Source organism: Salmo salar, chromosome ssa01 (genome assembly GCF_905237065.1).
Source record: "Salmo salar chromosome ssa01, Ssal_v3.1, whole genome shotgun sequence".
In the NCBI taxonomy this organism is placed as follows: Eukaryota; Metazoa; Chordata; class Actinopteri; order Salmoniformes; family Salmonidae; genus Salmo; species Salmo salar.
Window position 1 is genome coordinate 142,708,560 of NC_059442.1, and position 26,289 is coordinate 142,734,848.

At 38.7% G+C, this 26,289-nt stretch overlaps 1 protein-coding gene across 2 annotated transcripts in view; it reads left to right on the forward strand.

The window, feature by feature from the left end:
- LOC106566722 (atrial natriuretic peptide receptor 2) overlaps nucleotides 1-26,289 on the forward strand; it is a 53,305-nt gene that overhangs the window by 3,921 nt on the left and 23,095 nt on the right. The window contains exons 2-9 of one of the 2 annotated variants that reach the window (XM_014135043.2): nucleotides 4,607-4,788; nucleotides 9,331-9,444; nucleotides 10,240-10,375; nucleotides 10,534-10,628; nucleotides 12,664-12,799; nucleotides 17,674-17,758; nucleotides 24,680-24,800; nucleotides 25,963-26,058. In XM_014135043.2, the coding sequence (XP_013990518.1) occupies nucleotides 4,607-4,788; nucleotides 9,331-9,444; nucleotides 10,240-10,375; nucleotides 10,534-10,628; nucleotides 12,664-12,799; nucleotides 17,674-17,758; nucleotides 24,680-24,800; nucleotides 25,963-26,058 (965 nt within the window). The remainder of the gene's footprint in view (nucleotides 1-4,606; nucleotides 4,789-9,330; nucleotides 9,445-10,239; nucleotides 10,376-10,533; nucleotides 10,629-12,663; nucleotides 12,800-17,673; nucleotides 17,759-24,679; nucleotides 24,801-25,962; nucleotides 26,059-26,289) is intronic. The other variant, XM_014135051.2, reaches the window with a different exon arrangement.

A 26,289-nucleotide genomic window follows, 5' to 3' on the forward strand; every position in this document is an offset into this window, starting at 1 on the left:
ATCATTTTGTAAGCTGCCAAACCTCTTAGCTGAATTATGGGCCCGCCATGGTGAGCTTGGGGTCACGGAAGCTAATGGTTTTGTCACGGCTTGTCCAAGCTTGGAGTTCTGGCTTGACATTCCATTCACATTCATCCCTCTGAGATCACCAACATATAACCCCTGGGTTGTCAACCTTTACCTCAACTGTGTGGTCTCTCAATTTGGTCGACGTCTTGACAGTACTGTATAGCGTTGAGTGTTGATTGTTTCTATGCCAGTTGTTGTCAGATAAAGATTTGTAATGTAAATTGATGCACTCCGACACAGTCCCTCTGATTTTGTGTTCTGAATCTGATGGGAAAACCCTTTGAAGTCTAATTATTAGCCTCCTATCAGATTTGTTCATGAAAAAAGAGAAATGGTAGAAACATGTAATATCTTCCTAAAAAACATTTACCTGCCTCAAATTAACAAACCTAAACAACCAGACTGAACATGAGGCCAATTATGTTTTCAAAGTCCCACCAGGTTACCTGTGGAAAAGCTCACACCTTGATCATCTTCAGACCACTAAAAAGCACACATACACAGTGGTCTAAGGCACTGCATCTCAGTGCTAGAGGCTTCACTACAGACCCTGGTTCAAATCCAGGCTCTATCACAACCAGCCGTGATTGGGAGTCCCATACGGCAGCGCACAATTGGCCCAGCGTCATCTGGTGTAGGCAGTCATTGTAAATAAGAAATGTGTTATTTTATTTTTGTTAATTTTCTTTATTTTTTAACCTTTATTTAACTAGGCAAGTCAGTAAAGAACAAATTCTTATTTACAATGACGACCTACCAAAAGGCAAAAGACCTGCGGGGACGGGGGCTGGGATTAAATAGAAAATACAACATGGTAGCAGAACAAAACATGGTACAAACATTATTGGGTACAGACAACAGAACAAAACATGGTAGAAACATTACTGGGTACAGACAACAGAACAAAGGGCAAGAAGGTAGAGACAAGTTCTTAACTGACTTGCTTAGTTAAATAAAGGTTAAAAAAAATGCCACATGGCTGGAAGGAAGAATACATCAAGCTGTGTATTTTCCTTTGTGGAGGTACATATGTGAATGTTTGTTGCAGACTACATGAGTTCTAACAGGGTTGCCAACATAATGTAGCACAGGTACTATATAGGCCCCTCACTGAAATCACACAAAGTGTGTTTCCTGTAAAATATATATATATATATATATATATATATATATATATACACACACACACAGTACCAGTCAAAAGTCTAGACACACCTACTCATTCAAGGGGTTTTTCTTTATTTGTACTATTTTCTACATTGTACATCAAAACTATGAAATAACACATGGAATCATGAAGTAACCAAAAAAAGAGTTAAACAAATCAGAATATATTTTATACTTACTGACTTTATTGTTGCCATGGGGACATTTTGTTGCAGTGTCATGTACACATTTAAAGTGGCATTTAAATACAAAACAAAATTGACAATACAACATTCATAACAGTTACATACCAATAAAACATTTAAAAAATAAAATAAAATAAAAAGAATAAAGACTAGCCTGCTGGCCTTACTGAGTCGATAGGAACATTAGCCCGAGCTATTTAGGAGGGATATCACACCTGGCACAAATAATTGTCTGGTTCTGTTTTTCCTGCTGAGGGGTGCCCTATACCTGCGCCCAGAGGGGAGTATTTCAAAATCCGGGTACAGGGGGTGGCTTGGGTCTAAAATGATTTTGTGAGCCTTGCGGAGGGCCCTGACCTTAAAGATCTCATCCAGGCCTGTCTGTTTGACTCCAAGTACCTTGCTTGCTGTGGTGATAATCCTTCTCAGCATATTTCTCTGGCTGACAGTAGCATTGCCAAACCAACAAACAATACAAAAAGTGAAAATACTCTCAATGAAAGATTTGTAAAACAGAGTCAGTATAGTACAGTCTACATTAAAAGATCCCAACTTATATTTGAGATTCTTCGAAGTAGCCACCATTAAGTAGCCTTAATGACAGCTTTGTACACTTTTGGCATTCTCTCAACCAGCTTCATGAGGAATGCTTTTCCAACAGAGTTCCCGCATATGCTGAGCACTTGTTGGCTGCTTTTCCTTCACTCTGCGGTCCAACTCATCTCAAACCATCTCAATTGGGTTGAGGTCGGATGATTGTGGAGGCCAGGTCATCTGATGCAGCACTCCATCACTTTCCTTCTTGGTCAAATCGCCCTTACACAGCCTGGAGGTGTGTTTTGGGTCATTGTCCTGTTGAAAAACAAATGATAGTCCCACTAAGCGCAAACCAGATGGGATGGTGTATCGCTGCAGAATGCTGTGGTAGCCATGCTGGTTAAGTGTGCCTTGAATTCTAAATAAATCATTGACAGTGTCACCAGCAAAGCACCCCCACACTATCACACCTCCTCCTCCATGCTTCACGGTGGGAACCACACATGCGGAGATCATCCGTTCACCTACTATGCATCTCACAAACACACGGCAGTTGGAACCAAAAATCTCAAATTTGGACTCATCAGACCATAGGGCAGATTTCCACTGGTCTAATGTCCTGGTTCTTTGCCCTAGCAAGTCTCTTATTATTATTGGTGTCCTTTAGTAGTGGTTTCTTTGCAGCGTTCGACCATGAAGACCTGATACACGCAGTCTACTCTGAACAGTTGATGTTGAGATGTGTTTGTTACTTGAACTCTGAGAAGCATTTATTTGGGCTGCAACCTGAGGTGCTGTTATCTCTGATTAACTTATCCTCTGCAGCAGAAGTAACTCTGGGTCTTCCTTTCCTGTGGCAGTCCTCATCATAGTGTTTGATGGTTTTTGCTACTGCACTTGAAGAAACTTTAAAAGTTCTTGAGATTTTATGAATTGACTGACCTTCATGTCTTAAAGTAATGATGGACTGTCATTTCTCTTTGCTTATTTGAGCTGTCTTTGCCATAATATGGACTTGGTCTTTCATCAAACAGTGCTACCTTCTGTATACCACCCCAACTTTGTCACAACACAACTGATTGGCTCAAACGCATTAAGAAGGAAAGAAATTCCACAAATTGACGTTTAACAAGGCACATCTGTTAATTGAAATGCATTCCAGGTGACTTCCTCATGAAGCTGGTTGAGAGAATGCCAAGAGTGTGTAAAGCTGTCATCAAGGCAAAGGGTGGCTACTTTGAAGAAACTCAAATATAAAATATATTTTGATTTATTTAAACACATTTTTGGTTACTACATGATTCCATATGTGTTATTTCATAGTTTTGATGTCTTCACTATTATTCTACAATGTAGAAAATAGCAAAAATAAAGAAAACCCTGGAATGGGTAGGTGTGTCCAAACCTTTGACTGGTTCTGTATATAAAAAACTCTCAGCATGCATCACATTTGTGTTGTGTGACTGGCTCTTTTCTGTCTATCGTAGATATAAATGTGTTTAGGAAGTTGTGTACAACTTCCTGGAAGAGAACAAAGACATGCGACGAAGGCGTGCGGTTCCTAAGTCCTCTTACGAGAGTTGTTAAGGCCCATCTGACAGATTAGACCATGGTAACACAATGGTCTACAAAATAATTATCTCTGAAATGATCTCTGTCGTATTTGTATTACACTTTAATAAGTAAGATGCACATTACACAAAACACTATAAAGTTGATGGTAGTTTCTAAACATGCAATGTTGCAGAGACTGTTCCATTGGTCTTCTTTCAAGAGTCACACCTGGGAAAACTACAAATGGAATGTATTCATGATATAGGCTAGGATACTCAGGTGCTTGATTATGAACATAATAGGATGCATTTAATAGTCATTGCAGCATTAAGTTTCTCTACGTGTAGATGTTGTGTGAGTCATGGGAGCTAATGCTGCCTTCTACTAGAAATGGAGAGTTCAGGTGAGGTGGGTTGGGTTGCTATCTTTGAGTCTGCCGCTAAGTGAAACAAAATGTACCAAACAATTTGATGTGCTTTGTAATAAGTTAAGCCCAGGCAGATCGTTATGATTCCTACAACACAGGTTCACTTTTCCTCTGCCATTTTGTACATTTGTTTTGGACGATGTCCAGGAGACAGCAGGACTACTTGGCATGGAGAGCTATGTTGGAAGAGATGAGAGTTGGGGTCTGAGAGGCGGTCTGTGCCGACTTTGGTCTAACACTTGAGGAAATGTCTGCTAACCGGGAGGACTGCCTTAGAGCTGGCAGCAGTCACTATGACATATGCAGTGAATGGAAATAATGCCTACAGACATGCTGTCTATGGAGCAGACTGTATGAAAACAGAATGGGATGGTATTATGTAGGCAGGCGTATAGCACAGACAGCTTTACACACTCTAAACACACATGCAAACTCCCCCTAAATAGCAGACACATGACTGTGCAACTTCAGTAGGCGTACCTACACATGATTCCTCATAACAGCATTCCCCAGAAGTTACTGATTTGGATTGATTTCCATACCTCATATGGTTCATATCTACATCTAGTCTCCCAATGATAAGAGGAGCAGTTATAGGAAATACAACCATAATTCAGATAAACAGTTATAAGTAACTTTTGTGTTGTGTTTTCTGTCTTCCCTACAGTTGTGTATATCTGCGGGCCTCCGGACACGTTTCTGAATATCATGAAGCTTTTCCAGAGTGAGATCCCAGACCCTGAGAACTACGCCATCTTCTATCTGGACGTGTTTGCTGAAAGCCTAACGGAGCGCAAACCCTGGCTGAACAACGACAGCCTCTGGATTGATCCCATCAAGGTCTTCAAGGTACACTGCACTGACAAGACTGACAGGCAGACAGACAGACAAACATGGATGGAGACAGAGAAATATTCCTTCCATTTCATTCATTACGTTTGATTAATTTCATTTATTGCAGAATCCTTTTTGAGTAATTGTGTCCAAATACTCTGTCAATTAGTTGGTGGTGAACTGTCAGTTCTTTTCCCCCTTCGGTAATTGGAACCAGACAGGATTACAAGTCTGAAACTGCCATTTGGCAAGTGAAATGAATGTCTTTCACTGAGGAAATTCAATTCAAAACCTCTCTTTCGTGTGTGAATCAGCGGTCTGTCCATCAAAAGAATACTTTTGCACCCCTCTGTTCCAACTGAACCTGTATTAAAGGGAACACAAAGTTCACCAAGTTGACTGAGGTTGACCCAAATGTAGCCTACGTGTATGAATTACTGTAAAGTTTTATCTTAAAACATTAAACATTTTTATAAACAGTAAACAAATACAAATTGCATGAGGTACAATGTATAGGTTTGTTGTTTGTCACCAGCCATTGACAACCAGCTTGGAACAATTTTGGTTCACTGATCCATAACTTAAGAGTTAACGAGCTAACCCAGCCCGGCCCTCTACAGAAGGCATACAGGGCTACGTCACATCCTTTTAATCCAACCCACACATTTTCCCTAAACCAGGCTAACTCACTGCATTCAAGTCAGAACTGACCTTTGCTTATAATAACAATTAGTGTACCCACGAATTGCAAAAGGAAATTGCAACATGTAAACTTCCTAATGGTTCTGACTCCGGCGGGCAATAAAATGTAGAAAGGTCATAATTTACTTCCTGCCTCCTCCCCGTCTCTGCTTGGATTTTAATTCTTGGATGGACTTAATGAAGGAGAGAGTTTTTTTTTCCGCTTAAAGCCACTTACTTATGCATATTAATGTGTCGAAAAATAAGTGAGTGGGGGTACAGATGCTCCTCTTCCAATTTGGCTGTTAAATGTCACTGACTGCACTGCAGTTGCTGTAGTCACCTACTTAGTATTGGAAATGTGGATTCCGGTGTTGAACTCCAAATGAAAGGATGCTACAAATGGCTTTGGATTGATAAAGAAAAGTTAGGCTAATTAACTTGACTGAGTCATCTTTATTAGTAAGTGGTGTAAAACGTGTCTGGTATTGTCTGGCAATTGCAGATCTTTTTCTGAAGTGTTACAATAGAAATGTTTAGGATAGAGATATCAGACTGAATATCAAGGCACTTACAGTGCCTTCAGAATGTATTCACACCCCTTTACTTTTTCCACATTTTGTTGTTACATTCTGAATTTAAAATTGTGTCACTGATCTACACACAAATACCCCATAATGTCAAAGTGGAATTTTGTTAGTAGAACATTATATTAATTAATACAAAATTAAAATGTTTTGAGTCAATAAGCTGAATATTTCTTTGAGTATGATGAAGTTATTAATTAGGCTTTGGATGGTGTATCAATACACACAGTCACTATAAAAATACAGGCATTCTTCCTAACTAAGTTGCCGGAAGGGAAACGAAACTGCTCAGGGATTTCACCATGAGGCCAATGGTGATTTTAACAGTGAATTAGTTTAATGGTTTTTATTATCAGAAAAATTACGATGGAACAACATTGTAGTTACTCCACTTAAATGATAGAGTGAAAAAAAGGAAGCCTGTACAGAATAAAAATATTCCAATGCATGCATCCTGTTTGCTACAAGGCACTTAAGTAATACTGCAAAAAAATGTGTCAAAGAAATTATATTTTTGTCCTGAATACAAAGCATTATGTTTAGGGCAAATCCAACAAAACACATTACTGAGTACCACTCTTCATATTTTCAAGCATGGTGGTGGCTGCATCATGTTATGGGTATGTTTGTCATCAGCAAGGACTAGGGAGTTTTAAAAGAGAAACAGAATACAGCTCAGTACAGGCAAAATCCTAGACGAAAACCTGGTTCAGTCTGCTTCCCAACAGCCACTGGAAGTCATTCACCTTTCAGCAGGACATAACCTAAAACGCAAGGCCAAATATACATTGGAGTTGCTTACCAAGATGACATTGAATGTTCTTGAGTGGCCTAGTTATAGCTTTGACTTAAATCGGCTTGAAAATCTATGGCAAGAATTGAAAATGTCTTTCTAGCAATGATCAACAACCAACTTGACAGAGCATGAATAATTGTAAAAATAATAATGGGTAAATATTGTACAATCCAGGTGTGCAAAGCTCTTAGAGATTTACCCAGAAAGACTCACAGCTGTAATTGCTGCCAAAGGTGTTTCTAAAATGTATTGACTCAAGGGGTGAATACTTATCTAATCAAGATATATTAGTATTTTATTTTTCATAAATGTTTTATAAATGTTAGAATTTTTCTTCTGAAGTGAGTATTGAGTATTTTGTATTTACTGAGTATTTTGTGTAGATCTTTGACAAAAAATGAGAACTAAATCCATTTTAATCCCACTTTATAACACAACAACATGTGGCAAAAGTCAAGGCGTGTGAATACTTTCTGAAGGCACTGTAGATGGAGATAGTGGGACACACTAGATGAAAACACACACACACACACACACACACACACACACACACACACACACACACACACACACACACACACACACACACACACACACACACACACACACGGCAACATTGCTGCTACTATTTATTAGTCTATACTGTATATTAATATTATGTATATATTTCCAAACATGGCTATTTTTCTTCTTACTACTTTTCTATGACATATTATGTACCTTTTTTTATAAATGTGTATTGCACTGTTAAGAGCTTGCAAGTAAGCATTTCACTGTACCGTTTACACCCTGTATCCTGTGCATGGGACCAGTACACTTTGATTGGATTTTAGATAAGCTAAAGAACTTTGTAGAGATTTACTAATACATAGTTAATATTGATTCCTTTTATAGATGGCAATTTAAATGCACAGAAATACCATGACAAGATCCTGAGGCCTATTTTTTTGTAAAGTATCTTTGACCAACAGACGCATATCTGTATTCCAAGTCATGTGAAATCCATAGATTAGGCCCTAATTCATTTATTTCAATTGACTGATTTCCTCATATGAACTGTAACTCAGTAAAATGGCAATATGCTACACATAGAACGTTGATTGCTTTTGGAAGTTGGTTGTGGGTTGTTGATCATTACTGTGTCGAGCAATTCGCAGGATGAAGCTTATTTCAGTATATCAAGGCACAGTACAAGTCAAAACTCAAGTGATGACCTTATATTGAGTCTTTGGCAGAAAGTGTGCTTTTCCATCCAGACAGAATCAAACAATATGCAACAAGCCACAACTGTAGTGTAATAGCAAATTTGTAACAAGTGGTGCAACTAGAAATGAGGGATAACATAAGCAATATACAGAGTTACCACAGCTGCTCTTCTATGTTTTTGCCTTCTCTTCAAGACATATCTCTAAGTTTAAGTGCATTTGGATACAGCAGATTGTGTATTCTTCACTATAAATAATGTTGTTGCTGTTTACTCATAATGGACTTTTAATTAGACCGTTTAGATTATAAAAGAGGAGACATCTGTTCATCATTAATCCTACTTCTGGTGTTTACAATACACTTCAAATGTAATGTTTATCATTGACATTTCCACCCAGTAGGAAATCACTCTGCATACCATTATAAATCTGTCAAACAGTAGTTGGTACATGTTTATGATGCTCTGGGTGTAATTCCAGGCACATCAGTTGGGTATGGCAGCTCAACACCAACAATTTAAAATAGGATACTAAAATCATTCCAATCCCGATTAAAAGGAAAATGCAGTTTAGAGGTATTAGGTTCTGATTTTAGGACCATGCAGATGCATGGGAGCGGGAAGGAAGGCGGTTTGTATGGCTGGCTGGCTTTATGAAGAATGCAGCTGCAGGGACCTGTGCAGAGGTAAAGATGGCTGTACTAGATTGCTTTGGCTAGGTAACTGCTGTTTGACTTGACATGAAACTAGAGTTTAATCTAGGTGCTGAGCTAGTGCGTAGCATCTAATTATTGTGTGACGTGTTTGTAGAATGTATAGCTTTGGGACACAACATCGAGAGTCTGTGTATTAGTTGGGACTAACTGAGTTGTGAATTGTTTTGGTGGGTTGCGACTACACCAAAAAACCCTTTCCTGTCAACACAGGTATATGTATAATTTCTAGGAACTCTACCCACCAGACGTCAAGTGAAATGTGTCCCTCGCTATGAAATAAACATATGAATCCAACTTTTGTCAAAACCGTACCATATTCCTGCTGTGTAGACAGTGGTAGATTTTGTGGTAGGAAGTCTGACGTGAATTCAATGGTCTGCTGTTTGGACAAAAGTTGGATTCTTGTTTATTTGATAGCGAACGATGCACAACTCAGGGAGTCCAAGCAATACACAGACTACCAATGTTGTGTCCCAAAGCTAAGTCCCCTATTGACTGAGGTTGAAGTTACGTCCCTGTGTAATTCCCCAGGAATGCTCCACTTTCTCATTGTTGTCTCTCTCTTCCTCCCAGTCTGTGTTGGTAATAACATACAGGGAGCCTGATAATCCAGAGTACAAACAGTTTCAAGATGAGCTCCACATTAGAGCTCAGAAGGACTTTGATGTGAACATTGAACCCTCTCTGGTAAGTTGTTTGAAATCATGCCACATCTCAGCATCAGAGCCAAAAAGTTAGTTGTTGAAAGGCTTTTACACCTTTGATAGGATTCTCCACACTAGAAAAAACCACTGTGTTTTTGAAATATCTTTCAAAGGACCCGAGAGAGATCATAAAGCAGATAATTTATGCATAGTTATTAATGGACTTCTTTGATTCATGAAAAACTTCACTCTTCTTTGTGAAGATGTATAGCCTTTTGGCAGACTAAGTGTATGCAAACCGATATTTAAATAGAGACAGCCATAGACCCATGCTTATAGGCGTCAAGGTAGAATTCCAGGCAAATAGTAAACAAAGTCAATCAATCAATCAAATGTCATTTGTCACATGCTTCGTAAACAACAGGTGAAATGCTTACATTCGGGCCCTTCCCGACAATGCAGAGAGAATAATTTTGAAATAATAGAAAAATAATAACACAAGGAATAAATACACAATGAGTAACAATAATTTGACTATATACACGGGGTACCAGTACTGAGTCGATGTGCAGTGGGTACGAGGTAATTGAGGTAGATATGTACATATAGGAAGGGATAAAGTGCCTATGCAACAGGATGGATAATAAGCAGTAGCAGCAGCATATGTGCTGAGTCAAATGCAACAAGGGTCAATGCAGATAGTCCAGGTAGCTATTTGGTTAACTATTTAACTAACCATTTATCAGTCTTATGGCTTGGAGGTAGATGCTGTTCAGGTTCCTGTTGGTTCCAGATTTGTTGCTGGCTTATGTACAGACCTCCATTCCATTCCTTTCAGATGGATTTCATCGCTGGCTGCTTCTATGATGGCTTTGTGATGTATGCTAAGGCCTTGGAGGAGACGCTAGCTGAGGGGGGCTCCCAGAACGATGGAATCAGCATCACACAGAGGATGCAAAACCTGCGATTCTGGGGTGAATATTATGAGTTGATCATGGTGCTGTTTTTAGTTGACTTTGCATTCATCTATTTGGTGTCAATTGGGAAGGAAAAAGGTATTGCATTTGTTAAACCCATTGTTGCATTATGAGTGATATGAAATGTCTAAATGTGAAGGTTTTCTGTGTTTAAGGGGTTACAGGACTTGTGACCACAGACAAAAACAATGCCAGGAACACTGATTTTAACCTCTGGGCAATGACAAATCAGGAATCTGGAGAGTATGGGGTAAGTGATACTTCTGCAGGTAGATCAATTTAAGCAAGACATCTAAAGCTTTTCTATTTTAGAAGCCACTCACAGAAAGACACAACTTGCTATTTTGTTTTCAGGCTTTGTTTTTCTGGCAAGTTAACTGTACAGTTGTGTTAAAGTCATGATACTTATTACTATTTCAAAAAGGACCAATAGCTTATAAACATTACACAATACATTTGTTGCTAATTTACTATAGTGGTTGACAGTGCATCCTTATTTTATACTGTTTAAATTGTGGTCTGAAGTGCACACAATGCACAGTAGTGATGACTGCAGCTCATGGCTCTGATTGGCTCAGATAGACTGATCACTTTGGCATCATCATGAGATTTGAGCTGCATGTAACGATGTCATGTAAATATGCTTTGATGAGTGGCCATATGTTCACTATGACAAAGGTACTTTTAGGTTAGTTTTGAGTGTGATTTACAAGATAATAATTAAGAGTTCTCCAAGTAAACATTTGGCATTATCAATATGTGTTTTCCTATGTGAACTTTCAATAACAGTGTTCATTTTCAAATTCCTGCTTTTACAATATCCCACAGAGGTGATGAGGGATGCAGATTATTTATACCGTCTTATTTATAGCTATTGTTTATGGCTCTAGCCAACATTTCCATAGACATTTATATTTCTAAAATACAAAAATATATGTTGTCAAAAGATCCATTTTTTTACTTTATGGTTTTTATATTTTATATTTCAGTAGTAAATACTAGTAATGAGTGAGAGCAGTGCTTTTGGGTGACCGGTCTAATCTGTTACAGATGTTACAGTTGCTGTAATTACTGAAACAACGATTTCCCTCGAAATTCCTCTCCGCATAATGAGTTATGTGGAGCTGAAATCCCAATGCTTTGCTTGGAATTGCCAATATGCCATCAATGTAATTAAAAGCAAATGTTCAACGTCATGCAAAGGCTAAAGGCTATTACTGTTTAGTAGAAACAGTATTCTGGAGTACAGTACTCTTTTAACGATAAGATGTGTAAAAAACAAAAATTCCCCTCAAATTCAAATTAAGATATTTGTTTATCTTGTCTTGTGCTCTACAAACACTTCCATGACTCTCTGAACTGTTCCAGAGTTGCTCTCTGGAGGACAAAAATTTTCCAGATCGATCAGAGAGTCCACTAACCTAACCAAAACTTCCCGATGTGAATAAATAGCTGATTAGAAAGTCACGGTTCTGTAGAAACCAGGAACTAGTGAATCCATTGATAACTGGTTGAGTTGAGTGGTCCTCCTGCTCCACAACAAACTGTTACAACCTGCATTGTTTTTACATCCCTCTGAGTGGGGCTGCCCTTCCCCTTCACAGACTGACTAGCAGTGAGACCCAACATGCCTGTCTGGCCCTCCACTAGGAGGCTAAATTGACATTCTCCAGCGGCTGGTTAGAGACATGGGAGTCATGTTTCACAATGCCCTTCTGTGAAAAGGGAAGCTATTGACTGGGCTGACAAATCCCATAGCATCAAACAATAAACCTCCCATTGCTAGAGCTGAAAGGCCACCGTTTCTCAGACAACCTTTTCCAAACAGCTCATTTGTCTGAAAATTGCCAGTTCTGTTAAGTCAACAATATCGTGTCTTGCTATACATATTAGTATATGTTAATATTGAACATTTTAGTCACATAGTTATTTATTATTGACGTGCCCCAAAAAAGCATGCCAATGATTTGCTTTCTTCACTGATGGGCTTATATGATTTAAAGGCACTGATTTGCTTTCTTCACTGATGGGCTTATATGATTTAAAGGCACTGAACAAGAGTAACAGCTATTTTAATATGCAGCTTTAATGCTACTGTGAATTTAAACAGGCACTCATTAGAGTAATACTGTGCTTTGTGCTCTTATTTGAAGTGGGAGAAAAACAGCTCATTTTAATTAGGTAACATGCTCCGTTTTCATCCCTCTGAATGAATCATTTGGCCATGGGAATTTCTGCCATCGCGTTTGTAAAAATTGTATAAACGTTTTCTTGATGTTTTGCAGCTTGTAGCCTATTACAATGGAACTAACAAAGAGATCATCTGGTCCTCAACGGAGAGGATTCATTGGCCCAAAGGAAGCCCACCTCTGGATAACCCACCGTGCGTCTTTTCTTCTGATGACCCCACCTGCGCTGATGGTATGTAAAGTAGACTGGCTCCTGTACAAGTGATTCATAGTCAAGTCAGGTGCTTATATAGTAGTACAGCAGTTTGACTAATACAGCTACATGTTGTACCGTCTGCGTTGGTTCTGTTTCATGTGCAACATGGTTTTTCATGGAAGGAACATATGGATGAAAAAACCTGACTACTGTAGAAGGAGCAACACTTATTATGAAGTAATATACATGTATTAGCTAATAAATAATAATTAGGTAGGTCACTGCAATGTGTTGATATGGTACCTATAGATATTGAATGAGGGGGAGAGTGATGAGAAGTAACAATCTCTCCAAATAGAGTCCATCCACAAATGATTATCTGACTTGTGAGTCTGGCTGTCTCAGGGGTATATGAGGAAGACCGGAGGGAGACACTGATGCACGATGATATACTACAGTATGCCTGCTGAACAAGGTTAAGAGGCAAACAGGATTCTGCTTTGTCTAGGAATGACCTTCTGACTCAGTTAGCATGAGTTGGACTGAAGGGGAACTGTAATGGAGCCACGCAGAGGGTCACTTATAGGAGGATGGTTGAAAAAGGCACATTTGAAAAAACTGCGGTGATGCAGCAAGTGGTGCGTTACATATATCTTCAAGACACCAATTTAGGCCAGTTTATTTAATTTAGGCCAGTGTGAGTTTAATTTAGGCCAGTGTGAGTTTAATTTAGGCCAGTGTGAGTTTAATTTTGGCCAGTGTGAGTTTAATTTAAGCCAGTGTGAGTTTAATTTAAGCCAGTGTGAGTTTAATTTAGGCCAGTGTGAGTTTAATTTAGGCCAGTGTGAGCTTAATTTAGGTTAGTGTGAGCTTAATTTAGGCTAGTGTGGAAGTACAATATGTTATTTTTAGGAAATGTTACTGGTGGATATTATGTCTTTAAGTGTATAGAATACCCTAAAACTACAATTAAACGGTGTCTCAAATAGCCGCCCGTTCCTTTTAATAGCCAGGCAACGGCACACATTTCAGCAGATCAAAGCCTGTTTCAAATAAACGCCTGGTCTAAATGAATTATTTACAAGGTTACCATAATATTACTAAAAGTATCCCTGAGAGCTTGATTTTGGGACCTGTCCTCTTTACTATTTATATAAATAATATTGGTCTATTTTCAAAAACCTGCAACATTCTGTATGCAGATGTCACTGTTATGTAAGCTATTGCTTGGCTGACCAGGCTATGTTGGAGCTGCAATCTGATTTTGTTGCCTTGCAGAAAGACCTTGTTAATAAAAAATTGGTACTTAATGCGGGAAAACTAAATGTATGCTGTTTTCTAATTATCTTAGAAATATTTCAGATGGCTTACACATTTATGCATTGGTTGGTTCTTTCATCGAGCAGGTTCCCTCCCATAAATATCTGGGGTTTTGGATTGATAATAATTAGATTTTTTTTAAACATACGGATGAGCTAGTTAAGAAGCTGAGATTTAAAGTAGGCTTCTTTTATAGAAATGTATCATCCTTCTCCCTGAACAGCAGGAAGCAGATTGTACAGTCAACTTTCCTGCCAGTTCTTCACTACGGTGACACCATTTATTGGAATGCAGCAGCCACTACTCTTAAACCTTTGGATGCAGTTTACCATAGTGCCCTTCACTTTATCACAGGTGATAGTTTTAATACGCATCACTACATCCTGTGTCAAAAGGTTGGCTGGTCCTCATTAAAGTCCCGTAGATCACTTCATTACTCGATTTTTGTTTACAAAGCTCTACTATACACACTTCCGAATGACCTAACTTCGTTGTTAAAGTATAAAAACATAAGACACCAAACCCGTTCACAGGTTTGGTTAACTCTTGAGATTCCTCGGGTCGCCACCGAACTAGGTAAATCCGCTTTTAGTTATAACGCTACACATTTTGGAATCACTTACGACATTCATTATATTTGGATTCCCTGGTGCCACTAGGGAATTTTGAAAACCCTGATGATAAATGACTTTTGATTGACTTTAATAATTTGTTTATGATGCCTGTGATGTTCTAATGTAATGTACTTGTTATCTTGTTTTATCTTGTGTCTTGTATTTTTTTATTTTATGTTTTCAGGGAACCATTGAAAATTAGACCCTGTTCTCAATTGGTCTCCCCTGATTAAATAAAAGTTTTAAAAAATATCATGAATTGTTTGCGAGGTTTAATGTTTGACTTATTACATTAAATAATTCAGTAATGATTGGAAAAATTATGCCAATTATCCGTTTTTATCGCCAGTAAGAAACTGCTAGCCATTGGCTGCTAACCAATCAATTCCCCAAAAAATCAGCACTGAGCATATTTCAGGTCTGCTGAGCACAAACTTCAACGTTGTGAAAATTCTGTGCAACTTGCAGTGCGCGTTTACTGAGTGAGCGTTTACTGTGAACACTGAGGCGGTACCCAAGAAGCCTACTGTGGCTATTTGATCATAATGTAGGCCTACCAGAGTGGCCTACCATCAAAAACAATGGAGAAAATGCATCCCATAACAATTTTATCATTCACCCTATAGTAGCAGTCAATGTGTGGTGTTCATTGTAGGCCTACATTCCATAAAACATGCAGGACTTGTCCTTCAGACAAGGAGGTGCCTGAAAATGTTATTGTGTTGTTTGATGCAAGAAATCCCTTTACAAAATAAAATGCATTATTATTCCCATACCATTATTACAGAGAATCAGACAAATTATGCTACCCTCTGCCTATTGGCTACTTTGCTTATTCAAGCCTTTCTCAAAATACAACACTGGCCCTTTAAGAAAAGAAAATCTCATTACCTGACTCACTTTTCAAATATGTCTAGAATTGTAAACATTTTGTGCTCTTGCAGGAAGCAATCACTCCCCTATTGCTGACTACAAATGATCTATAACTGGGCTAATAACTCACTAACTAGTAAAGGATATGAACAAATGTGCACACATGGCTACATGCAGCTCTCGCATTTATCTCAAAACAAGCGCATCTACTCATGCTGTAAACACAGTCTAGTTCAAAGTACAACCTACATCCAAATCTCTTGAATAGTTAGTTTTGTTTCGGTATGTTGCATTGAAAGTGGCTAATATTGCGTTGATTTGACCACAGTAAAGGGAAACGTTGATAGTGTTAGCAGGGAAAGCTCTAGAACAATGGTCACCAACCTTTTCTGAGTCAAGATCACATTCTGAGTCAAAATGCAAGCCGAAATCTACCGCTCAGTAATTTTTTTTAACATGACTTAAACGTAAGCCTATGAAACATTAACCATTTAAAAACTGTACAGTAGCAATGAGGTTTGTACAGTAAGCTATAGGCCCAATAAATGATCTATGCATATTGGCTTTGCTTGAATTGCCCTGCCAATGCATTATTTAAATATTTGAGTTAGGCTATATGAACACACCGGTAATAGATCCATTGTTGTATTACTTGTGAGGCACAGCTGGGTGAGCATACATTTAAGTAATTCATGTTGTTACTCCTATGAACAGAGAAAGTGAAATATTCTCTGATATTAAAAAAGACCCAAACCACTAATAATAACAACAACGCAAGCCTATAGATACACTTTCCTACTCAATAATTACTGCTGCACTGCTTGTTGTAGTGCTGAGTGGAAATATGAAGAACACACATTTTATGGCTCATAGAAGTGTTGAATACAAAGTGTTGACAGTGCTGAGTAAGAACTTAAACATGAACTCACTCGCTCTTTGACAGTCTCTCTCTAGTATCTCTCTAGTTTTGAAATCTCACAGTATCAACTTTGCTATAGCTTTATTTTATTCCTGCTACATTACTGCAGACACGGTAGTCCGATTGGCCAGCGTTAGGCCTATAGTGCACTTGATTTGCTCTCCGGGCCTGGTGGGAAGGCCGAGTTTGTACCTTCTACCATGTGAAATGGTTCAAAATGGCAACAGTTCGCCTGCCCAGCGTGCAAGGCAGCTGAATCAAGTGTATCTACAGCCATCAGCCCGAGACAAATAAAAAAATAGGAACACAAGGCTTTATTGTTTATTGTTGGGTTTTTTACAGAAATGTTTGGCAATCGACTAGGAATGCCTTGGACATTGACCAGTCGATTGCAATCGACCGGTTGGTGACCACTGCTCTAGAAAGTTGAGTGAAGTTCAATCTTGTGCTTCTCTCTGTGGGCTCAGCGGCAGGCCCTGGAGGAGCTGCGAGGTAGTCTCGGCAGGCCCTGGAGGAGCTGCGAGGTAGTCTCGGCAGGCCCCCGGGGCGCTGCGCGGTTGTCTCGGCAGGCCCTGGAGGAGCTGCGAGGTAGTCTCGGGGCTATTGCGCGCCTGCTGCTAACAGCTGAGAACTACTAGCTAACTGGCAAGCACAAAACAGTCAACAACGTCGGGAGTACAAACCCCCAGAAATCAGCCAATCGCCATATAGTGGCAAAAGTAAGAACTATCAAACAGTTAAAGAGGAGAATAATTATTCTGGCATACTAACAAAAAAGAAACGTGACACAGTGTGTAAATGGTAACACGTTAGTGCAGGAAATGAAGAAGTTGATTAAAATGCTGGAAGTGAATGCTGGAATCAAACAATTAACTATGCAAATGAGCAAAAGCTGTGTGAATGAAGGAAATAGACACCTGGCTCAAATAGAAGCCTGTCTCTAATAGAAGCCTGTCTCTAATAGAAGCCTGTCTCTAATAAGTCCATGTTACGTTCAGTGATTTAAGCAAATCAAGTTTTACGGTACCCAAATACAGAATAAATTCATTTCAGGAAAGCATTGTGGAGTTTTAATACTATTGATTTTTGAAAGCATCATTTGGTTTTGAAAACAAATATTATAAATCTTGAAATGTAAATTAAAGGAGAAATGTGTACATTGCTGTGTTTCCCTGTATTTTCAGCTCATCTTCCAGTGCTGGGGATTGTAGCTGTCGGGTCTGGCTTAGCCCTCATCATTTTTGGAATCTCCAGCTTCCTCATTTACAGGTGAGTTGTTTTGTTCATTCAGGCTTGTGCTCTGAAGACCAAGCGAGTGAAATTAACATATTTCATCTTGGAGGGAGGTAGAGGGAAGGGGAGAGAGGGAGGGAGAGGGAGGGAGGGAGGGATAGAGGAAGGGAGGGAGAGAGGAAGGGAGAGCGAGCGAGAGCGAGAGAGAATTGATGTGTTTCAAAGAGGATTTATTAGGAGCACAACTATAGATGCCAGCATGAAACGTACATGATTGTTGCCAGGAGCAACCACTCAGCAAGTGAATGTGGAAAAGTAAAGCAGAAAAGTATGTCAGTTCCCAAGGTAAACTCAGTTACACTACCTGGCCTAAATATTTGAACATCTACATAGTTACGCTCACATAACAGTAATTAACACGTTCCTTTGTTATTATTTTTTACACTGAATGTAGACAGAGACCTTTGCTTGATCTCCAGTCGCATTCTATGAACTTTGCTATGAACCTGTTTGTGAAATGAAATAGAGTTCCATTGAGCTTTCGGAAATAAGTTCTAGTTTTTCATAATTAGCTTTTTAAACACGGAGGCTAGAAACACCCACATGTACTTGTGCATCTGCTGGGAAAATGATTGGTACTCTCACCCCTGTCTATGTAGGGGCTGCATTCGGTCTTCAACAAGGTCTAGAGGGCTGCTCTGAAAATTGGTTATACTTCCTCGCCGTCAAAATTAGCAAAAAGCAATCATTTCTGGAATTTCCGAAGCTGCCTGAATGTCTAGCTTTAATTTCTATGATTATTAGCGAGCTGGACACAGTCAAGGAAATGTATGAATGTAGGTCAATTTTCATTTCTACACTGTTTCGATTTGGTTTTAGTCATTTTAAAGTATGTTGAGTTAGTTTTCCCAATATTATTTTTACTTAGACCACCCGTGTCTGGATATTTGACACCCCTTACTTATCTAGAGCGACATGTAAATGTTCGCACATGCTCTTCATGCAGATTGAGTTTTGGCAGTAAATGAATGCATCTACTGTCACCCTTAATATTGATGTTAATGTTGTCCGTCACAGGTGGAACACTGATATTTCATATTAACTATGTTTAATATCAAAACATTAATTGGCCTCCCTCTATTTGCCAGGATTTTAATGACCAAATCTATATAATTTCTTCTCACAGTTAGATACTTAAAAAGGTATTCCTCAGGAAATAGACAGTTGCATTTTTGGAGTGAAACATATGTTTGGGTCATTGGCTTTATATGAAACTCCATGATTTGGCTATATAGAGTTCTCTTATAGGGGTTTTGAACAAACACATTTTCTCACAGAGGTCACAATTTATGGTGTCATTTCCTTCCATGTGTATCTTACAACATTCAAAGAAGGGTCATCTTGGCTTTCTAATGAAGACTGACTGGGTTTAAATGTGTGTGAAGTGCAGGGTTGGGTAGGTTACTTTCTAAATGTAATTTTTCCAAAATTGTAATCAGTAATGTAACTTTTGGATTACCCAATCTCAGTAACGTAATCTGATTACATTCAGTTACTTTTAGATTACTTTCCCCATAAGAGGCATTAGAAGAAGACAGAAATGTATGTTTCCAATTGAACAAAATCTATTGTAAGATAAATCAATGTTAAAGTTTAAATAGCTGGCCATATATGGATGTTAAAATGTTCTACTACATATAATAATACAATTAAATTATATCTTTACATTAACAACCAAAGGCTATCAGAATTCCAGTCATTACAATAACTGTTATACCCCTTTATCTTCAAGAATAGGACTTGGAAATATGGAAGTATAGATTAGCCAAATTATTTTACCTGAGCATAACCCCAAAACGAAGGATTTATTAGCCAGCCCTACTCTGTTGTTTATGATTTTGTTGTCATGGAGGACTGATTGGGCTCATTGATTCGAGTTGAAAAATAAATGCTGCGCTCATGGAATGGCATGCTTTGAGCACTACTGAGAAGTGCTATTTACATTTGGAAAATTAATGCCATATGCTGCATTTGCTATAGGCCCATTGTTTACCTTTTCGTTGGTGACACTTTGATATCTTGATAAAATGCAGCAGTTTAAAGGGCAAATCCACAGATGACACAATAACAAAACGGCCCCGCCTCGCCTCTGTTTTGATGAAAAGCTGAGTGATGGGCCTGGAGAAATGTAACCACTCTCAGATTAATAGACAGAGCTATGGATGCAAGGACTGACCATCCATGATATCAAAATGATTGTTTTAACCATGGTATGAGGCTATACAGTGTTTGTTTACATTTACAATGTTTACAGACATTGGACAAAAACAAGCTTATATTTTGGGTTCTCATGGAGTGTGACAGTTGAACTAAGCTCATGAGACATTTATTTATAAGTTATATTTTTATTATATTCTTCAAGAATCAATGGATATACACCACCAGTCAAACGTTTTAGAACACCAACTCATTCAAGGGTTTTCTTAATTTTTTTACTATTTTCTACATTGTAGAATAATAGTGAAGACATAAACACTATGAAATAACACATATGGAATCATGGTAGTAACCAAAAAAGTGCAAAGCTGTCATCAAGGCAAAGGGTGGCTACTTTGAAGAATCTCAAATATAACATATATTTTGATTTGTATAACACTTTTTTGGTTACTACATGATTCCATATGTGCTATGTCATAGTTTTGATGTCTTCACTATTATTCTACAATGTTGAAAATAGTAAAAATAAAGAAAACCCCTGGAATGAGTAGGTGTGTCCAAACTTTTGACTGGTACTGTATATATCATTTGTAAGTCCAAAAATGGATGTAGCAACTACAGATTGTCCATTTAAGTCTATCAAAAGTGTGTCCATTAGGCCTATGGATTTTTTTTAGCAGCATGAATTAGATTGAGCAATAAAACACAGACTTTTAATCCTTAGGCTGGGATCCGCACTATGCAGCTGTTGTAAGAGCACATTTTTCACTGGCTGTCCACTGGTTTCAAAAACAATGATTGATAGGCAGCTTAAACTTCTTGAATTGACCTTTATTGGGTTCAAATACACATTTAGATTTGTGAACAGCCATCCACAACAACCACAATCCGTAAAGTGCAAATAGATAAATGAGAGAGCAGCAGTGTGATTCACATCAATGCGCTATGTAGATATCAATAATAAGTGATATCCGTATCGCTGTAGACTACACTGCTGTCATCTTTACCTCCAAGCATTTATTCAAATTTGATCATCTTTGGATGCCGACAGCAGTCGCTCCATTGGAAGACATAGCTTGGACTGTAGCCTACAAAAGCCTATTCCTGCTCTTTTCCCGCGATCCATCAAACACATTTGGTGTGTCATCATAGTGGTCTCTGACTTGTGGTCAGACTCGCTCTGGTGGGAAAAACTTTTTTTAATGCTGATTTGAATGTCATTGTGAACGAAGAGAAGTGTCAAAGATTTGTTTTCGCAAACATCTCTTCTGAACTTAAAAATCATCCTTGAAGTAATCATCTAGTTTTTCAAAAGTATCTGTAATCTGATTACAATATCTTATCTGGTAATGTAACGATGACAGTTAGTGTTTTTTTGTAATCCCTTACATATAATGGATTATAACTCCCCATCCCTGGTGAAGTGTTAGGGGATGCTGAGCAGAATCTACTATAGGGCTCTGTAGTTTAATGGAGAGTATGTCCAGCAAAGGTATTCACATATGGGATTTATGAAACAATAGAGCTAGTGTGGAGCACTTTGGTGCTGCGGCTGCCAGACTGCAAATGAAGGCCTTTAAATAGAAAAATACTTTTTGGGGCAGAGAGAATTGGTTTAATAGTGTTTCCTGCCCTAAAAGATTGCACCGCTCCCCAGCGATAATGTGACATTTCCATTCTTCCACACGGGCACAGTCCAGAGAGCTTATACAGTTGAAGTCGGAAATTTACATACACTTAGGTTGGAGTCATTAAAACTCGTTTTTCAACCACTCCACAAATTTCTTTTTAACAAACTATAGTTTTGGCAAGTTGGTTAGGACATCTACTTCGTGCATGACACAAGTAATTTTTCCAACAATTGTTTACAGACAGATTATTTCACTTATTTCACTTGTATCACAATTCCAGTGGGGTGGCAGGTAGCCTAGTGGTTAGAGCGTTGGACTAGTAACCGAAAGGTTGCAAGATCGAATCCATGTGGCTGACAAGGTAAAAATCTGTCCTTCTGCCCCTGAACAAGGCAGTTGACCCACTGTTCCTAGGCTGTCATTGAAAATAAGAATTTGTTCTTAACTGACATGCCTAGTAAAATAAAAAATACGGCTCAGGAAGGAGATGTATTCTGTCTCCTAGAGATGAATGTACTTTAGTGCGAAAAGTACAAGTCAATCCCAGATCAACAGCAAAGGACCATGTGAAGATGCTGGAGGAAACAGGTACAAAAGTATCTATATCCACAGTAATCCCTTACATGTAATGGATTATAACTCCCCATCCTTGGTGAAGTGTTAGGGGATGCTGACATAACCTGAAAGGCCACTCGGCAAGGAAGAAGCCACTGCTCCAAAACCACCATAAAAAAGCCAGACTATGGTTTGCAACTGCATGGGGACAAAGATTGTATTTTTTGGAGAAATGTCCTCTGGTCTGATGAAACACAAATAGAACTGTTTGGCCATTATGTTTGGAGGAAAAAGGGGGATGCTTGCAAGCCGAAGAACACCATCCCAACCTTGAAGCACGGGGGTGGCAGCATCATGTTGTGGGGGTGCTTTGCTGCAGGAGGGTCTGGTGCACTTCACAAAATAGATGGCATCATGAGGAGGAAAATTATGTGGATGTATTGAAACAACATCTCAAAATATCAGTCAGGAAGTTAAAGCTTGGTCGCAAATGGGTCTTCCAAATGGACAATGACCCCAAGCATACTTCCAAAGTTGTGGCAAAATGGCTTAAGGACAACAAAGTCAAGGTATTGGAGTGGCCAACACAAAGCCCTGACCTCGATCCTATAGAATATTTGTGGGCAGAACTGAAAAAGCTTGTGCGAGCAAGGAGACCTACAAACCTGACTCAGTTACAACAGCTCTGTTAGGAGGAATGGGCCAAAATTCACCCAACTTATTGTGGGAAACTTGTGGAAGGCTACCCGAAAAGTTTGACCCAAGTTAACCAATTTAAAGGCAATGCTACCAAATACTGAAATAAATCATTCTCTCTGCTATTATTCTGACATTTCACATTCTTAAAATAAAGTGGTGATCCTAACTGACCTAAGACAGGGAATATTTACTAGAATGAAATGTCAGGAATTGTAAAACTGTGTTGAAATGTATTTGGCTAAGGTGTATGTAAACTTCCGACTTCAACTGTATGTACTCACTGGCATGAAACAAATAACTTTACACAAATCAACTACCAATCAGCATACTGCTAAAGCAACACTTGAGTGGTTTAAGGGGAAACATTTAAATGTCTTGGAATGGTGTAGTCAAAGCCCAAACCTCAATCCAATTGAGAATCTGTGGTATGACTTAAAGTTTGCTGTACACCAGCGGAACCCATCCAACTTGAAGGAGCTGGAGCAGTTTTTCCTTAAAGAATGGGCAAAAATCCCAGTGGCTAGATGTGCCGAGACATAGAGACATACCCCAAGAGACTTACAAGTTTTTATCTGGTTTATGAATTGACTAAAAGTAGCTGATTAGTAAAAGTAGCTGATCAGACACTTACTAAGATGAGGCTTATCTTGTAGTTCTTATGTTTGGTACAACTTATGTCTGTTTTAGACATTCCTACAGTTAATACAGTTTCCTACTTAGTCAAGGAGTCACTAGAAAGCCCAGTACCTTTTGTTTTCTACTCTGGAATGCAGGGCCATGGAAGTTGGTTCCTGTCCATACACATCAAGAACAGCTCCAAGTCTTCAATGCAAGTCTCCTTCAGCAAAGGAGGACGGGAGTTAAGATCAAATGAATGGTGATTGGCCACTGTGGGTGGAAATGCAGCACTTGCAGAAAGAGGAAATACATTTAAGTACATGTACCTTACACGTGAGCGAAAATAGCGGTTTTATTTGTTTCTCCAGAACACATTTTCATGTCACATGTACGGTACATGTAGTTAAATAATTATTCAATAGGTGGCTCAGCAGAGGGGTAAAATCCACCAATATGCAAACGCTGCAATAATATACTGGCACCATCTGGAAGTGTCTTGCACCTTTTAGACTGACCTGGAATGTGTGGGCTCGGCTCTTTTTCCCCCTTCATTTTCAATGTATCAAACTAATAACGATTTCCCCCTCAAAACGCTCCCATTCTTAACATTGAAGCCATGCTTGAGGATTTTAAAAACATGGAATTTTTGCAGCAAATCGGGGGGGGGATGTTGAGAAACACCAGGTCCTGAGAGATCTGCACCAGATGTGTTTAATCACTTGGATATTTTTTTTCCACATCTCAGAGTGACTTCCAGTTATACTGGTGTTTAAAAATAAAAAGTCAATACATTTTTAAGTGGTCTATTTTTGGTCACAGAGTATTTAGTTTTGTTCTGGTAACTTACAGTTTGATCAACATTGGGGAGGTAGAATTGTAACATTGCATCATTACAGTTAATATCATAATTCCACAACTTTATTTTGATACTTTTTCATAGAGCTGTGGACACTTCAAACTATACCTGTTGTCAGTGTTAGCCTGCTGAACCCAAATCATTCATTTACTGCATTTATCAGATAGTATCTGAGGAAATACCACTGACAAACGTTTCATATCTCATTTGAAATGGCAAGTTTCAATTATGTTGAAAGATCATAACAGTAATGATTCTATCATGTTTGAACAATCTGATAACAACAATGTATGCGTAATGTATCTACATGCTAGAGTTTCAGTTCTGTGCCTTTGTTGTAAACACTTTTACTAATGTGTCTTCCTGCTGTTCTTGTTGAAGGAAACTGAAGCTGGAGAAGGAGTTGGCTGGAATGCTGTGGAGGATAAAGTGGGAGGACCTGCAGTTTGAGAGCCCCAACAAATATCCCAAAAAAGCAGGCAGCCGTCTCACCCTCTCACAGGTACATTTGTCTCTGAAATATCCTGTCAAGACTCAAGAGTTAAAACCAATGAATTACCTGTACTATGTTGTTTATTAGTCGTTCAGCGCGATCTCATATTATGACATTTCCTCACAATTGGATGTTAATATTGTTTTGATTTCGTCAGTAGTCCTGGCACTGCCGTGTATCAGAGATTAAGATGCTATTGTTTCTCTAGCTGATTAGAATTCCATTTTAGCCAGTGTGAAAGAAAAGGCTCAACAGATGCAGTTTATCTTGCTAAAACCTCTCTACAGACCCACAGTATCACTGCTACCTCTCTCATTGCTTTGTTCTTAAAGCATCTTTGAGATTCTGTTTGTAATGTTTGTAATATAAAATACTTCTCTTATTATTATTATTATTATTATTATTATTATTATTATTATTATTATTATATGCAACAGAGGAATCTGTCTCCGTGGTACAATTCATGACATTGTTGTTTAATAGCACACAAAATGTGCAGTAACAACACTGGCATTGGAATATATCTAAAACTGTAGTTACATGTTGGTGTCTGTACATACAATATATGTTTTACATTGAGAGCGAAACACAGAGAAAGAGAGAAAGACAGTCCAAATCCTTTGATAGTTTAAACATTCTTGAAAGTCTTCCCGGTGGTTTACTGAAGGTGGCTGGGTTTGCGGTGGCAGACACATATTAAATGATTGTTAAAATAATCCCAAATCTTACAGTACACACGTGCAGACATTCATGCACGCACATGCACACACCTTCTTCATTACAAGCTTTCAGTCCAATTCCTGGGATAATAGTGTGGAAAACACGTAGATTTTTCTGACCGATTTATTTCCAGTATGCCATGTGTTGCCAGTATTTGCATTATCTAAACATGTGTAGTGCATGCTGACACTTAATACATTACCCTCACTCCCTTTTCATTCACTCTGTGTACACCCGTTGCTACACGTACGTCTCCCAGAGATTCGGTTTAGCGTATGAAAACGGCAATTCTTCATTTAACTGGCAAATATACCCATTGCAGTTACTATTGCAAAGAACTCAACTGAATTGTTTAAGTGAACATTGTATATTTGTATATGTAATGATAACCAAACTGAACCTAACTGTAGTGTACCTGAACATTTCTCTGACTGTATCTTATCTGAGAAAGGATACTTGTTACTCCTTCCAGAGAGGCTCCAGCTATGGCTCCTTGATAACTGCCCATGGAAAATATCAGCTATTTGCTAAAACAGGCTATTTTAAGGTAAGGCTTTCTGAGTTCTGATATTTTCTACTCCTGCTCACCCACATGTACACGCTCACAGAGGAGATGGAGAAGAGAGTGGGCGAGCTCTGCACAGCTCAGCTGGCTGGTTTTAATGTGATACACAGTGTGCTTCACACCTCGTCTGGACACAGCTAGCAAAGTGTTGTTGTTGTTAATGTCTCTGTTTAATGAGTCTACTGAGAAGGGGGGAGGATTATGTGAAAAACG